This window comes from Miniopterus natalensis, chromosome 2, assembly GCF_054644295.1.
Source record: "Miniopterus natalensis isolate mMinNat1 chromosome 2, mMinNat1.hap1, whole genome shotgun sequence".
NCBI lineage: Eukaryota > Metazoa > Chordata > Mammalia > Chiroptera > Miniopteridae > Miniopterus > Miniopterus natalensis.
The window spans coordinates 126,245,029-126,260,386 of NC_142082.1; the positions used below are offsets into that span (position 1 = coordinate 126,245,029).

General features: G+C 36.7%; 1 protein-coding gene across 1 annotated transcript in view; it reads right to left on the reverse strand.

Moving 5' to 3' along the window:
* The window catches only part of RAB21 (RAB21, member RAS oncogene family), a 31,497-nt gene that overhangs the window by 10,098 nt on the left and 6,041 nt on the right, over positions 1–15,358 (reverse strand). The window contains exons 2-4 of the mRNA XM_016198968.2: positions 7,777–7,836; positions 6,435–6,542; positions 2,935–2,998 (exon numbers count right to left, since the gene is read on the reverse strand). Coding sequence (XP_016054454.1) covers positions 2,935–2,998; positions 6,435–6,542; positions 7,777–7,836 — 232 coding nt within the window. The remainder of the gene's footprint in view (positions 1–2,934; positions 2,999–6,434; positions 6,543–7,776; positions 7,837–15,358) is intronic.

Genomic DNA, 15,358 nt, shown 5'->3' on the forward strand with positions numbered 1-15,358 from the left:
AAAAAGGAATTCAGATTTTTGTTATCTATAATCTACATGAAAGAAACATTGACCTAAAATGGCTAACAGGTGTATACAATCTTGGACAATGTTGGTAGAAGGACAGTGTGAAAGTTTTTTTTTTTTAAAAAAAAGAGAGCCATTTAAGTATACACTGGCTCAACAATGTTTGGATTCTAGTGTTCAAGTGTAGGAGACACACTGACACACTGAAATAAACCGAGGAAAAAATAATCAGGATGATAAAAATGTTTAGAAGTTAGGCCAAATGAAAAAAGTTGAAGACCAAGAATATAAGACTGCAGGCGAACTATCCACACAGGCTTCAAAGACTTGAAAGAATGTCTTACATACAGGAAAAGAACAAATTGTCAGCTGCCTTTTCCATGTGTTTTCCAAATCATATTTAATCTTCACCACATTCCTATGAGGTATTATTATTTTGAAGTTAATAATAAAACAGAACTACTATAAATAAAACTACCAGTAATAAAATACTGAACTGCTACAGAGAATACAATGAAAATGGATAGGTGAAAAAAATAATGCAAATGTTCATCAATAGCAAAAGGATAAACTGTGGAAAATTCATAGAATAATGTATTAGACAGCAAAGAGAAAAAAATGAACTACTTCTATATACAAGAATGTAGAGAAATCTTGCAAATATAATGTAAAGCTAAAGAAACCAGACACAAGAGTTCATACTTATGATTACATTTATATAAAATTCAAAACAAAACTAGTCCATGAAGTAAAAAGTCAGGATAGTGTTTGGAGTAGAAGATGGTGAGGGGAAGGCAACTGGGTAATGTGCGGGATGAGAAAGCAGCACAGGTGGGGCTTCTAAGGTACTGGTGATATGGCTTTGTTAACTGTGACTTTTTCCTTTTGTGATAAATGGGCTCTCCAAATTCTTCCAACTCTGAATTTCAACTAAAGTTCCATGTCACATTTGCCAAAAGGAAAAAGAGTTATAATAAGCTTTTTATATTTTATACTAATCATTAATAAACAATATATAACATTAAATGAGGAATATTTTACCCTATTTGGGGTAGTAAACTACCAGACACAATATTCCTAAATCTTCTTATAATATGCACATGAAGAACTTACAGTCTAAGTTAATCAAGTTAAGCTTAATATTCATAAACTTATTTACCCAGCTATTTTTTTATTTTTATTTTTTAAATATGTTTTCATTGATTTCAGAGAAAGGAAGGGAGAGGGAGAGAGAAACATCAATGATGAGTCATTGATCAGCTGCCTCCTGCACACCGCCTGCTGGGGATCAAGGCGAAACCCAGGCATGTGCCCTGACCAGGAATCAAACTGTGATCTCCTGGATCATAGGTTGATGCTCAACTGCTGAGCCACGCCAGCCAGGCTACCCAGCTATTTTTTTTAAATGTTGCTTTGCCACCTTGGTCAAGTAATAAGTTCTTGAGGCTTCTTTGAGTATATATTAGTCATTTCTTTCTCTCTTCTGAGAGATAACCCAAATACTCAAATATTCAGTTGTTCAATTAACCATAGCCACTTCTACTCCCAGTCCCATATACAACACAGAGCTAGGCCAAACTCACTAATTACTAGCTGCAACTTTGGCCCCAAACTCCTATATAGCCTACTACCTTAGTGTTCTGTTCTAAAACATTCCTGCCATCTAGCCTAACATGTAGCATCTATACTAAAAATTCAGGTAAGATCATCTCCTTGGCCTCTTCTCCCAGACCTGCACCCTGATCTAGAACTATAAAGTTTACCAATCATTTAATGGTGACAAAAGGCATGAAACATAAACTCAATTTAAAAACAAAAAATTTAAGGCTAAAAGTAGAATTTGCCCAGGTTGACCATTCCATTCTACATCCCTCACTAGAACTCCCCTGGTTTCTCCAAGGCCATTTTTACTCTTATCAGTCATGTAGGAAAGAAGAAAGAAAGCAGCATGAGGCTACTCATCATAAGGCTTAATAACATAAGCATAGGAGTCAATGGGATTCCATTTGAATCCCATCTCTGATAGCTGCCTAATATTGGTTAAGTAATGTATCTCCAGAGCTCAGCTTCCTTTATAAAGCCCTCGTAGGGTAATGAGGATTACATGAGATGTCTACTGAATACACAGCACAATGTCTAATATACTTTGTCGCTCAATAATTAGTTGTTACATCATAGAAATAATAATTGAAAGGAAAAAGGGAACCAAAGAGAAATTCCAGATATTCAACAGAGAGTCTAGAGTTCCATCATTTTACCCATTAAGAATATTCCCCCACCCTAGTATCATGATCTACTTATATCCTTCCTTGGAGTAAAATTTTTCCTTAACTCAAAAATGTATATATTTAGCCCGGTCAGAGTGGCTCAGCTGGTTGAGCGCTGTCTTGTGCACTGAAAGGTTGCGGGTTCAATTCCCGGTCAGGGTACATACCTGAGTTCAGGTTTGATCCCCAGTTGGGGAGCCTACAGAAGGAAGGCAACCAATCAATGTTTCCCTCTGACACCGATGTTTCTCTTTCTCTCTCTGCACCCCCCTCCTCTAAGCATGTTCTCAGGTGAGGATTTAAAAAAAATGTATATAGTTAAATGTACAGAACATTAGATTAAGTCGTTGGTTTTAATTTTAGTTCCTGAACTTAATTTCTAAATAAAATCTTATGGTGAAAAACTAAAAGTCAAACTGAAGCAAGGCTGAGGACTTAAAGCCTTATATGGTTAGCTTTCCACTTGCTCCTCAAGGCATTCCTTGAGGTAGAGTTTGAATCTCCTATAAGAGCACTTCCAAATACTAAATTATTCTAAAACATTATGCATTAAAATTCCATTCTTCTTTTCTCATATACTTTTCAAATGAGAATTACTGGTTTACTATTCTTTAATACAGCATTAAGAAAACAAAGGAGATTTTAAAAAAATGATGCTTACCAACTATACATAAACAGATTTCATTTCCCAACATTTTCCGTAATTCTTTGACCCAGTTTTTTACCTGTGTATACAAAAGAGTTAATATTAAAACAAATTCTGTTACAATACTACCATTACAACACCCCAAAATTCAACATTGTCAAAATACCTCAGAATTTGGCTAACAGCCCATATATTTCATTGTTACCAGGAATGATTCACTGTAAGGTCACTTATTGCCTGGTTATATTGCAAACACCATACAAACATCCAATAGAAATATTTCTCTCTGCATCTACATACATGTACAGGTACAGAGAGAAGTTCCTCTAATTATAAATTTTCATAAATCTTCCATAGATTCAAGCAAAGTTATTCACCAGAGCAAAAGCATGCCAACTCCAGCCTCTGATAACAGGTACTTGTATAGAGTCACTTTGGACCTAAGAACACAAGAACTTAATCCAACTGGTTCTGAAATAGAGAACATAGGAGTTTCTGTATCACACACTTAAAGGAAAAAAATACATATGGACACCAAGAAGACTGGCAAAATGAGTTTTCATCCTTTAGTAGATGACAGGTTTCTTTTAACCTTGGCACTATTGATATTTTGGCTCAGATGATTCTCTGTTGTGAGCGACTGTCCTGTACAATACATGATGTTTAGCAGCGTCCCTGGCGTCCTAACCACTCTGTGCCATATTACTCTCCAGTTATGACAACCATAGATGCCTCCAGACATTGCCACCCTCTCCTGGAGAACCACTGGTACACGATGACTCCATTAACAAACTGATACTTCACTATGGATGAAGTGTAGCAGTAGGCACAGTGAGAGTAAACTGGAATTAAGAAAATGAGTCTTTTGAACTCCAGATTTTAAAGATGATGACTACAATAAAACAAGATAAAAAACAAACTTGGATACCTCCTTTCATTTTTTTTGTCATGGGATTTATTCTGTATGCAATCAAAGTAAACAGAACTTACACACATTCCAAAAAAATTACACACACATCTATAAATCCCAAAATTATATTAAATATGTGGAAAGCACTTACTGTGCATCTGGTCAAGTAGTACAAATGTAACAACTCTACACTCCTATTCTCTGCAAGAATGTAGAGGAACTAACCCTTTAGTAAACCCAAAATCTTTATAAAAGCAAAGGTAATCAATATCACCACCTTATCTTTATAATAGCACTCAATCAGTTTTCTCAGGATAGCCCCATCTTTTTGTTTCATTCACACGGGTACCAAGTTTTCAGAAAAGCATTTAACTTCCACCCCTAGTTTATTTCACACAAGAAAAATTTGATAGTACTGGTATAAAATGTCCATCCTCATCAACTTCAAAGGAAACATGTCAGAATCCAATTATGTATTACTCTACTCTCTATACAGTATCACTAATCTAACCTGTTAAAAAAAAGACTGTTATTCACCTCCAATAAGATCCTCCTCCATAGGCATCCAATTCATTACCCCATACACTCTGTGGTGAGTTAACAATGGTCAAAAATTCTTTGCCAATCCTCCTATCAAAAGGTAGACTCTATTTCCCCTCCCTTTAAATTTGGGCTAGCCATATAACTTGCTCTGACCAAGAGAACGTGGCAGAAGTAATGCTATGCCAGTTCCGGGCCTAAGCCTTAAGAAGGCCTGGCAGCTATACTCTTGGGACCCAGTTGTCATATAAGAAGCTTAGGCTAGAATATGGAATAATGAGAGAGCATGTGGAGAGAATATCAGCAGGTGAGACACCAGACAGAGAAGCCATGTGGAGGAGAACCAAGCTGCATTGGATGGTCCTGGCGCAGCCAAACTCCCAGTTCACTGCAGCTGTACGAGTAACTCCACTGATACTAAATGTAGCAGAGGACCCACAAAATCATGAAAAATAGTAAATCATTTTAAACCACCAAGTTTCAGGGGTCTTGTTATGCAACACGAGATAAATGGTCACTTTTCAACCTTCTCTAATCAATAAAATACCTAAACCAATTTTTTAAAATACCTAAAAAGGCAGGAAGAGCCCTGGCCGCTGTGGCTCAGTTGGCTGGAGCATCATCCCGTACACCAAGAGGTGGTGGGTTCTATTTTTGCTCAGGGAACATACCCAGGTTGCAGGTTCCATCTCTGGTTGGGGTGTGTTCAGGAAGCAACCAATTGATGTTTCTCTATCACATCAATGTTTCTCTCTCTCCCCCTCCCTCCCTCTAAGATCAATTAAAAAAAAAGGGGGGGGCAGGGATAACAAGTAGCAGCCCCAAAATAACTGTTTAAAGTATCATTAAATCTGCAAGGTGCTTCATTTTTCTACTCCTTGAACTAAGTTTTTCCACGTCATTAATAATCTAAGGGGTAACATATATCTGCTTCATCAGTTAAAAACTGAGAAATAAATGAAACGGGGAAAAAACCTAAAAAGGCAAGCAATTTCAACATGAACAAAACTATAACTCAAGCCCTGGCCCATTTTGCTCAGTGGTTAGAGCATCAGCCTGGGACTGAAGGAGCCCGGTTCGATTCCAGCCAGGAGCACGTACCTTGGTTGAAGGCTCCATCCCTAGTCGGGGTGCATGCGGGAGGCAACCAATGGATGTGTCTCTCTCACATCAATGTCTCTCCCCACCCCCTGCACTCTCTCTGAAAAGCAATGGAAAAATATCCTCAGGTGAGGATTATAAATAAATAAATAAATAAATAAATAAAGTTGGTTAATCTCATGCTCAGATATCTTAAGTGTATCTCATCTTTAGGTGGGCTGGTGTACTTATTTAAAAACAAACAAACCAAGAAAAAACCGTAACTCAAGCCAAGGGAAGTTTTTGCCTTGGAAATTACCCTTTCTGGTCACACACCCTTGACAAATTCCAAAAGGGGCTTTCAGAGGAAAGGTCAAATAAGTAATCAGTCACTATCCTAACGGTGATAAGAATTCAGAGATAAGTTTAATGGTAGCTCATTTATGGTCCCTAGCAACTTTAAACACTGTACTTTTGGTGTATGTTTAAGAATGTGTAAAAAAAAAGTGGAGGAGCTTGAAAATAAACACCTTTTAAAGTTCTATTCTTCCCTCCGGAAGAGTGAGGAGAAAGAGCTTAAATTTGGTTTAGTCCTCCTCTGCCTCTCCGCTATCAGGAAGTCCCCACAGCCGCACCAAGATTTCAGGCAATACACGTAGGCAAAGAAAGGCGTGTGATTTTTCCTTAACAGGGAGAAAAAACAAAAAGCCCCTATATTTTTCTAGAGTTTTACTTCAGATCATTTTCCCTTTCCCAATATCTAAGAAAGACATGTAATAAACGATTAATAACTGATATTCATATGGTTAACATGAATTAAATACTCCATTAAAAAATGAGTGACCATTTATGAGTGCCATTTATGTACACACTATATCTTTATAACAAAGACTAAACACATTAGTAAACAAATGCATGTTATGGAAACTTGAAAAACCAGTGTTATTCTTCTATTAAGTCATCTATCCAAAAGTAAATAAAATACCTTTTGAAAAGAATCTTCATCGGTTATATCATAAACTAAAATAGCTCCATTTGAATCTCTGTAGTAAATTGGACCCAGTGCATGGAATCTCTCTTGACCTGCTGTATCCTAAATAAAGAAATAAATGATCAGAAGAAAACAATACATCTGCTATTGCAATTACAGTAAACTTTTGACTAAAAGTCCATGACCACAAAAAGTGGGGCAAAAAGTTACAGATAACCCTAAAACACTCTTAAAAGAAGGCAGGTTACGAAAACTTTTTTAAAGTCAAGTCATAATCATTATTTAATGTTTTACTGTTATACAAAGTTTCATTTCCCCTCCCAACTATCTTCCGCCCCAGCAATCTTCCCACCTCCACCAAAAAAAGTCCAGTTGACTGAGGGTCAGAATAACCAGGATGGCATTATAAGCCAGGAATAGGCCTGGCCCTAAATTTAGGCTCCCCATAGAGGGAAGAGACAAGGAAACAAAACATGCACCAGGACCACCTGCCAACAGGTACCCTACTGCATTACTCTCCCCCTACTCTCCACTAGCCACTCCCTTGGAAGACTGGAACATAGACACGGGGGGGGGGGGCGGGGGGGAGGCAAAGAGGCCCTGGCCAGTGTGGCTCAGTTGGCTGAGCATCGTAGTGTACACCGAAGGGTTGCCAGTTTGATTCCTGGTCAGGGAACATGCTCAGGTTGTGGGCTTGTGTGCTAGAGGCAGCCGATCTATGTTTCTCTCTCACATCAATGTTTTTCTCTCTCTCCCCCTCTCCTTTCCTCCTTCTCTAAAATCAATTTTAAAAAAATGTATTAGCCTGGCCAGGCATGGCTAAGCGGTTGAGCATCAACCTAGGATACAGGAAATTGCATTTCGATTCCCACTCAGGGCACATGCCCATGTTGCAGGCTCGGTCCCCAGTCAGGGGCATGCGGAGGATAGCCGATCAATGACTCTCTCTTATCATTGATGTTCCTATCTCTCTCTCCTCCTTTCCCGTCCTCTCTCTGAAATCAATAGTTATATTTAAAAAAATACACACACACACACACACACACACATATTTTTAAAGGCCAAGCTGCTGTCCACCCATCCTGTCCTTTCCTTTCCCTAACATGGGAATCCCTCTGAGTTAACCCTAACTCAGCTGAAAAGTTATGATAGTAGTATTCATGTATATAATTGTATTCAAGATATAATTATATAATTGTATTCAAGATATATTAGCCAGATTTTAGAGAAAAAAAAAAAACAACTATTAAAATAGGTTTTAGCTAATCTTCAGATAATTTAAAAGAAAATCCAAATTTTCAAATTACCAGTCCTTGAGCTGAAAAGGTTAACTTACCCATATAGCAAGGTTTACTCTTTTCCCACCAATATTTAACTTCTTTGTTAAGAATGATGCCTAAGAAAAGAGAGACATACATTAAAGAATGTTCATATAAAATAATGACCTTAACAACTATAGATAAATTATCTCAATATGAAACTCAAGTTATCTGGGAGAAAAAGTAATCATTTAAAAAAAAAGTTTTTATTAATGAATAACCATTTTCACTGAAGACAAAACATGACTTATATTCTAATCTAAGAAAAAGATATTTTGTTTTATGAACACATAATAAAAAATAAAGAAAAAATAGTATTTACTTTTTCTTAGTTTTTCTCCATAAAAATTTTCTTAAGAGCATTAATTTAATACTACCTCAAACACTCAAAATAGAAAGAGTCTAAGAGATTTCTAAGATGAGATCAAAGAAATGTTTGCTGGTAATTTACTTTATGTTTGAATACCAATATTATTCAAAAATGTTCCCTAGCAATTACTTTACAATTCAATTATTTTACCTATAAAAATATCTAAAAATTTTCCTAAGTACTAATGTAACAGAAATGAAAGGAAACAGTTCCAGCCTACAAGGAGCTTATAGTCTATTGCAGAAATAAAAATGTAAAGAGAATTATAATACCATGCGATAATTGTTAAAATGAAGGGTCTTGCCAACTATACTATAAGGGGGGCTAAGAAAGGAAATACAAAGCCTGCCTGGATGAGTCCAAGTCAGCTTCAGAGAAAAGGTGATGATCTCCCCTTTACTCGTAGTAGGGGTTTTCCTGACAGATGGGTGAAACCACTGAAGCCTGAAACACGTAACTCCCTGCCCCATGGTGAACTCCAAGCTGTATGGTCAATGCCAGAGATGAGACTATATATAGGCAAAGGCTGAATGAATAAAAAAAGTCCTTCAATTCCATGCCTGGAAGTATGGACTTTACCTGTGGTTCTTAATAAAACCTATTCCAAGACACTAGACATGTCTTAAAAAAAAAAAAAAAAAGTATACTACAGCCATAGCTGGTTTTGCTATGGTTAGAGCGTCAGCCCCTGGAATGAAGGATTCCAGGTTTGATTCCAGCCAGGGGCATGTACCTTCGTTGCAGGCTTGATCCCCGGCCCTGGTTGGGGTGCATGTGGGAGGCAACTAATTGATGTGTCTCTCTCACATCAATGTTTTTCTCTTCCCCCCTTCTGCTCTTTCTGAAAAAGCAATGGAATAAATTTTTTTGAGTGAGGATTAAACAAAAGAAAATGTATACTACAGTCAGATATATCTGGAAAATGCTGCATATTGCTCTGTATCCCCTTTGCACATTCACAAGGCAAATTAACACACTAAGATTCTGCCACAGTGAAGGCTGACTAATTGCATTTATATAAACATTTCCCAAAATCATCCGACCTCTTTTTCCCTAGAGAAATACCAAGAGTTGAGGGGGGCAGGGTGGAGGAGGACAATGGGGAAAAGGGGGGGATATCTATAATACTTTCAACAAAAAGATAAATTTTTTTAAAAAGTACCTAGTTCATATTAAGGAGTAAGTGACAATGGAGAATCACTGACCGGTTTTTAAACAGTGGGGAAATACAAAAAATCTATACTGCAAGAGAATGACTTTGGTATAATGGACCTGGGATAGTGGAGGCTATTACAAACTTGGAGAGAAAAAAAGGGTCATGAACTGAGTCCATGAAGACAGAAAAGAGAGAACAGAATCAACAGTAAATGAAGAGGAAATATCAGAATTCAGAGTCAGCTGACATGTTTAAAAAAGAAATGAGAGAGCCAAGTTCAAAGCTACGCAGAGACAGTCACATTCAGGTGTATCTATATAGAAGAAATTGCAGAGAAGAAAGGTAGAACAGATAAAATGGTAGGGTTAATTATTACTGAAAGAAGGAACCTACATTTCAGGAAGGACTTTCTGCTGTATGCATATAAAGGAAAATTAAAACTAAGAAAAGGCCACTGGATTTAGTGACTAAGGAATCCACATATAGATGTAAATGGCAGAGCTGAGATCCAAGTCCAGGAATGTCTGCCTTCAAGGCCCAAACTATACTACCCAAGAAATTTCATTAAATGAAACAAATAAAGATTATACAAAAAAGGCATAAAATAAATAAATGGCAAAATAACAAAAGAAAGAACTTAGAAAATGAGAAGATCAAATATATGCTATGACAATAAATGTGAATAAAAGGGCTTCTTCAACTCATAGCACTGAGACTAAGTATATGAACTTTGAAGCAGAACTTTATATTTGAATCTCAGCTTTGCCACTTATTAGTTATGTAATTTATTTGAACTCAATCATTTTCATGGTTTCAATATGAATGCTATAGAAACAAACTCAAGATCTGAATCCTATCTAAATATTTAACACACAGGTCAATTTAAATGCCTCTCAAACATGTTTAAAATTAAACTTGATCAATTAAAATTGATCTTCCCTCCAAAATTGGCTTTCCCTTCCAACTTTAGTATTTTGATCACATTCTCCAAGTCACTGAGATTTAGAACTTTAGTAGTATCATCACTGAATAATCTTCCTCCCTTGTCATTCCATATTCCCAAGAAAACCTACCAAACCTTGCCTTCATATTTCCTATGGCGCTTTTGACCAGTAATCTCATATTATGTCCTAATATAAATAAAATACCTTTGATCTCAGCTCACACTCTGGTCTACATGCCAAATTATCTTCCCAAAGTGTCCATGATTTTTAAAAATCTTATAACTCATAAAAGGGGTCTCTAATAAATTATTTTTAGTAAGTATGCTTGAATTACATACCTGGTGGCAGCTAATAACATTATTTGTCCTGAGTTTTGTAGGGATTTCTCTGCATAGGGGAGTGAACGTCTATCATCCCTTCTGAAACTAACCACCACTCTCCCATGGTGCGTTTAAGGGAGAGAGTTAAGTCTCTCCAAAGACATCATGAATATACAAAACAATTTTACGAAGAGTGCTCATCACAACATTAATTATAAGATTAAAGAAAACATGAAATAACCTAAGTATCCATCAACAGGCAATGTTTAAAATATATACATATATAGCCCATCTATACAGTGAAATAATACGCAGTCATTTTTACTATTGCTAATACTAGCTAACAGTTATAGAATGCTTACCCTCCACCAAGTACTATGCTAAGTACTTTTTACAAGATCACTTATAAGCTTCTTTATAAAAGTTAGGGAGCCCTAATCTACACATAAAAATCACAAAGCTTTATCCTTCACAATGTGTCCTCACCTGTCTTCCTAAGATAGATTCCAGTATTTTATTTACTCTCCAACTTACATGGTCTGTATACAGTCCCTCCAATTCTGTTCATTAAATTCCCCTCTAATTTGGGACTATTCTTTATTCTCTGAGAGTCATATATATCCAAGTTCTGTTCTGACCTATACTCTTCTTCCTTGAATTTTTAAGCTTTCTCCTACCACTCATATAACCCTCAATGAGTTTCTCTATCATGAAGAATTTTAGACCCTAATCTTGTAATATACAGCATATACTGCCTTATGTTGTAAGGCAGGTCTAAGTCTTGTGTTAACCGGATTACACATTTTTATTAAACACTTTTGCAGTGCTTACAATAAAATGGGCAGTGTTCTAAGAACTTTTAAATATCAACTTACTTAATTCTCATAACACCTTGTGAGTTATATATAATTATTATATTATCCAAATATTATAGATGTAGAAACTGAGATACATGAAGGGTAGGTTTCTTGCCCAAGTCATACAGTAAGTGAAAGAGTGGGATTTGAAATCCAGGTAGTCTGGCTCCAAAAAGAACTCATAGCCTCTATGTTGTGGTACTTCCAAGACTCAGATCTGGACTAACACTTCTCTTGTGATGGAGACCGGAAAAGTGGTGCCAATACCCACACAGATGAAAATCTGCATATAACTTTAGACTCCCAATAAAACATAACTAATAGCCTACTGTTAACTGGAAGAAGACTTACTGGTAACATAAACAGTTGGCTAACACATATTTTATATGTTATATGTATTATATACTGCATTGTTATAATAAGCTAGAGAAAAGAAAGTATTAAGTAAAATTAAATTTACAGCACTGTACGTATTTAATAAAAAAAATCTGCATATAAGTGAACCCATGCAAATCAAATCCATGTTGTTTAAGGGTCAACTGTAGTTATTATAAATAAATACATTTACAATACGCCTGTGTAAATCAGTGGAGGTATAACTCTATGACAGAGATGTGCCTCTGAAAGTTTCCTCATAAACCAAATTACTTTAACTCAAATATCTGATGCACTAGTAAAGCACATTATCAAAGGGTACCCACTAAAGCTTTTTCCCCCCTTCATAATGAAAAATGTAAGTCCCACATTATAGAAAAATTCCTTCTGTAATATAAGTCATCTTATTTTATATACATCCTAAGTTCTGTTTTTTTTGTTTTTTTTTTTAAATATATCTTTATTGATTTCAGAGAGAGGCAGGGAGAGGCAGAGATAGAAACATCAATGATGAGAGTCGCCACTGATTGGTTGCCTCCTGCACGTCCGACTGGGGATCAAGCCCACAACCCAGGCATGTGCCCTGACCGGAAATTGAACCTCGATCTACTGGATCCTAGGTCGATGCTCAACTGCTGAGCCATGCCTGGCCAGGCCTACATCCTAAGTTTTTAATATTCTGCATTTTCTTAAAGAGGAACCATTTAGCCATAGCCGGTTTGGCTCAGTGGTTAGAGTGTTGGCCCATGGACTGAAGGGTCCCAGGTTTGATTCCAGCCAAGGGCACATACCTCGGTTGCAGGCTCGATCCCTGGCCCTGGTTATGGTACGTGCGGGAGGCAACCAATCAATGTGTCTCTCTCAGATCGATGTTTCTCTCTCTCTCTCCCCCTTCCACTCTCTCTGAAAAGCAATGGAAAAAATATCCTCAAGTGAGGATAAAAAAGGGGGGGGAGGGAAGAGGAATCATCTAGTTTTAAAGACAAATACAATTAGCCCAGCTGGTGTTGCTCAGTGGTTAAGCATCGACCCTTGTGCCTGGAGGTCACCGTTCCCAATTAGGGAACATGCCTGGGTTGTGGGCTTGATCTCTACTCTAGTAAGAGGCACAGAAGAGGCAGCTGATGAATGATTCTCTCTCATCACTGATGTTTCTCTCTCTCTCCCCCTCTCCCTTCCTCTCTCTGAAATCAATAAAAACATATTTAAAAAAATATTTTTAAAAAAATACAATTATATTTGAGAATAAAACTGAAAAGATTTTATGTAACAGCAAGATAGCAGCAAACGATCAAAAAGCTGAAATGTGTCTTATCCTTTTTAACCACCTCTATGAAACATACTTTATTTGTCCAGACTACTGATATCGCTTGTGATTATAATACTTACTCTGTCTGGGCAGTTCTTAATTCTGTTAAAGAGCAGTAAGAGTTGGAGGGGAAGTGATCATGGACTTCTTTGAGAACCTGATAAAAGCTATGAACCCACTCACTCTCAAGAAAACTGCTCATATGCACATACCAAAAACAATTTCCATACACTTTCCAAAGTGATTTATAAATCCCTGGTAATATTTCAGTGAGGAAACCCAGTCTAGAAAGGGGAGGGAAAAGTGGCATAAAACAATACAAATTCAAAAGGGTCTAGGAATATACCAAGAAAAAAAATTGTGCATACCAAGCACTGTGTTTGGGCTTTCTCATTTAATCTTTTAACAACTTGGTGAAGTAGATAATTATCCCTATTTTACAATTGTGAATTTGGGATTTAAAGAATACAGTGACACCCAAGATCAGATAACTCAGTCAGGTGCTACAATCAGTGCATGAAAGCCTGTATGACTCCACAGTGCTTTTACCATTGCTCAAAGCTGCCTATTCTAGAACATACACACACTCTTAACCTGGCACTCCTCTACTCGGGCACTAAGTATTCCTGGACACCAATTTATCTCCCAAAATATTCTCAGGGTAGGCACAAAGTAACAAGGATCAAAGTAATGGTACATTTCCCACCTAACTCCTCCAAACCCTGAATTACAGCACCACTACTTCGAATTCCAATGACATCATCTTCCAAACCTTTAGGGTATTAGCAAAATTAGCAATCTTATTAGCTCATACTGCCATCCGTCATTTGCACCTGATGCTTATTTTGCCCAACATCTTATCCAAAATCATAGCAGATAATTTTTAAAAATCTCTACTTAAAAAAACAAAATAGGAGAGAAATAACAGGAACAAATTATATCTGCTAAATGAAAGTCTTTTCATAATATCTTCAATTAATTTTTGTGGGTTTTTTGTTGTTGTTAGCCAGATTACTTGTTGTGCTTGCTAACCAAAGCACAGTAACTGAATTGTGCACAAATACTTTCCTGACTTTATCTAGTATCTTTTAAGTTCAACAGACTTCCATTTGTGTGTGTGTATGTGTGTGTATAACTGAATGGTAACATTATTTTAAGTATTTAAAGTATCTAACACCACTTCCAGACTTAAGACATGAAAGGATTCAGGCAGATAATTTACAAAATTAGTCCTTTGCAGCATGGCAATAAAAATTAGCTATCAGAAAACTAAGCTAGATTGCTACAATGGCAATCACTATAAGATATAAATGTAAAAAATTAATATGCTGCACACCATACATTTACACATTGTGTGTCAAATATATTTCAATTTTTTAAAAAAAGGAAAAAACTGCCCGGCAGGGCGTGGCTCAGCAGTTGAGTGTCGACCTAGGATCCAGGAGATAGTCGGGGCGCATGCCTGGGTTGCGGGCTCAATCCCCAGTGTGGGGCGTGCAGGTGGCAGCCAATAACTCTCTGATCACTGATGTTTCTATCTCTCTCTCTTCCTTTCTCTCTCTGAAATCAGAAACTATATATATTAAAAAAATAAAATAAAAAAAGGAAGAAACTAAGCTGGGTGCTTGAATACCTCAACATTTCTTGTCCTTAGTTTCTAAAAAGAGGGATTATAATCAGTTTAGAGTCCAAGTAAATAAATACCTTGCAAAGGAGAGTCAAAAAGTCACTGCTAAGGAGTAGCTCAAAATACAATGCAGAAAATGGCAGTCAGATATGAAATATTATATATTAGAAAATCAAAGCCACTATTCGGAAAAACTCTTGTTAAAAAACACAAAAAACATCCACCCTTCTATAGCCCAGATATTTCTAGTAAAATACTGAAGAGGAAAAAGACTTCATATGGTATTTTATAAAGATATTATAGATGAATTGGCTTAGTCAACAGTGATGTGGCTTCCAGAACTACTTGGAAAATATATCAGACATTCAAACATTAATCCTACAAACAAAGAAACCCAGATTCCTACACCAGAGACTGATACCAAGTGCAAAACCAACTGCTAGAACCTGAATGCCAAGTGTTGCTCAGGAGGTTAAGGTGTGTTGGAGGGTGGGGGTGGGAGGAGAGCTGACTTAGCTTAAGAAAAAATGGTACACATTACTTTTTGTGGAACCTTGGAAATTTAAGTCAAATCTTAGTTTCTTCATTTGCCAAACTGTCAGGATACCATGTGCCCAGTCAATCTTACAGCACCTCTTTGC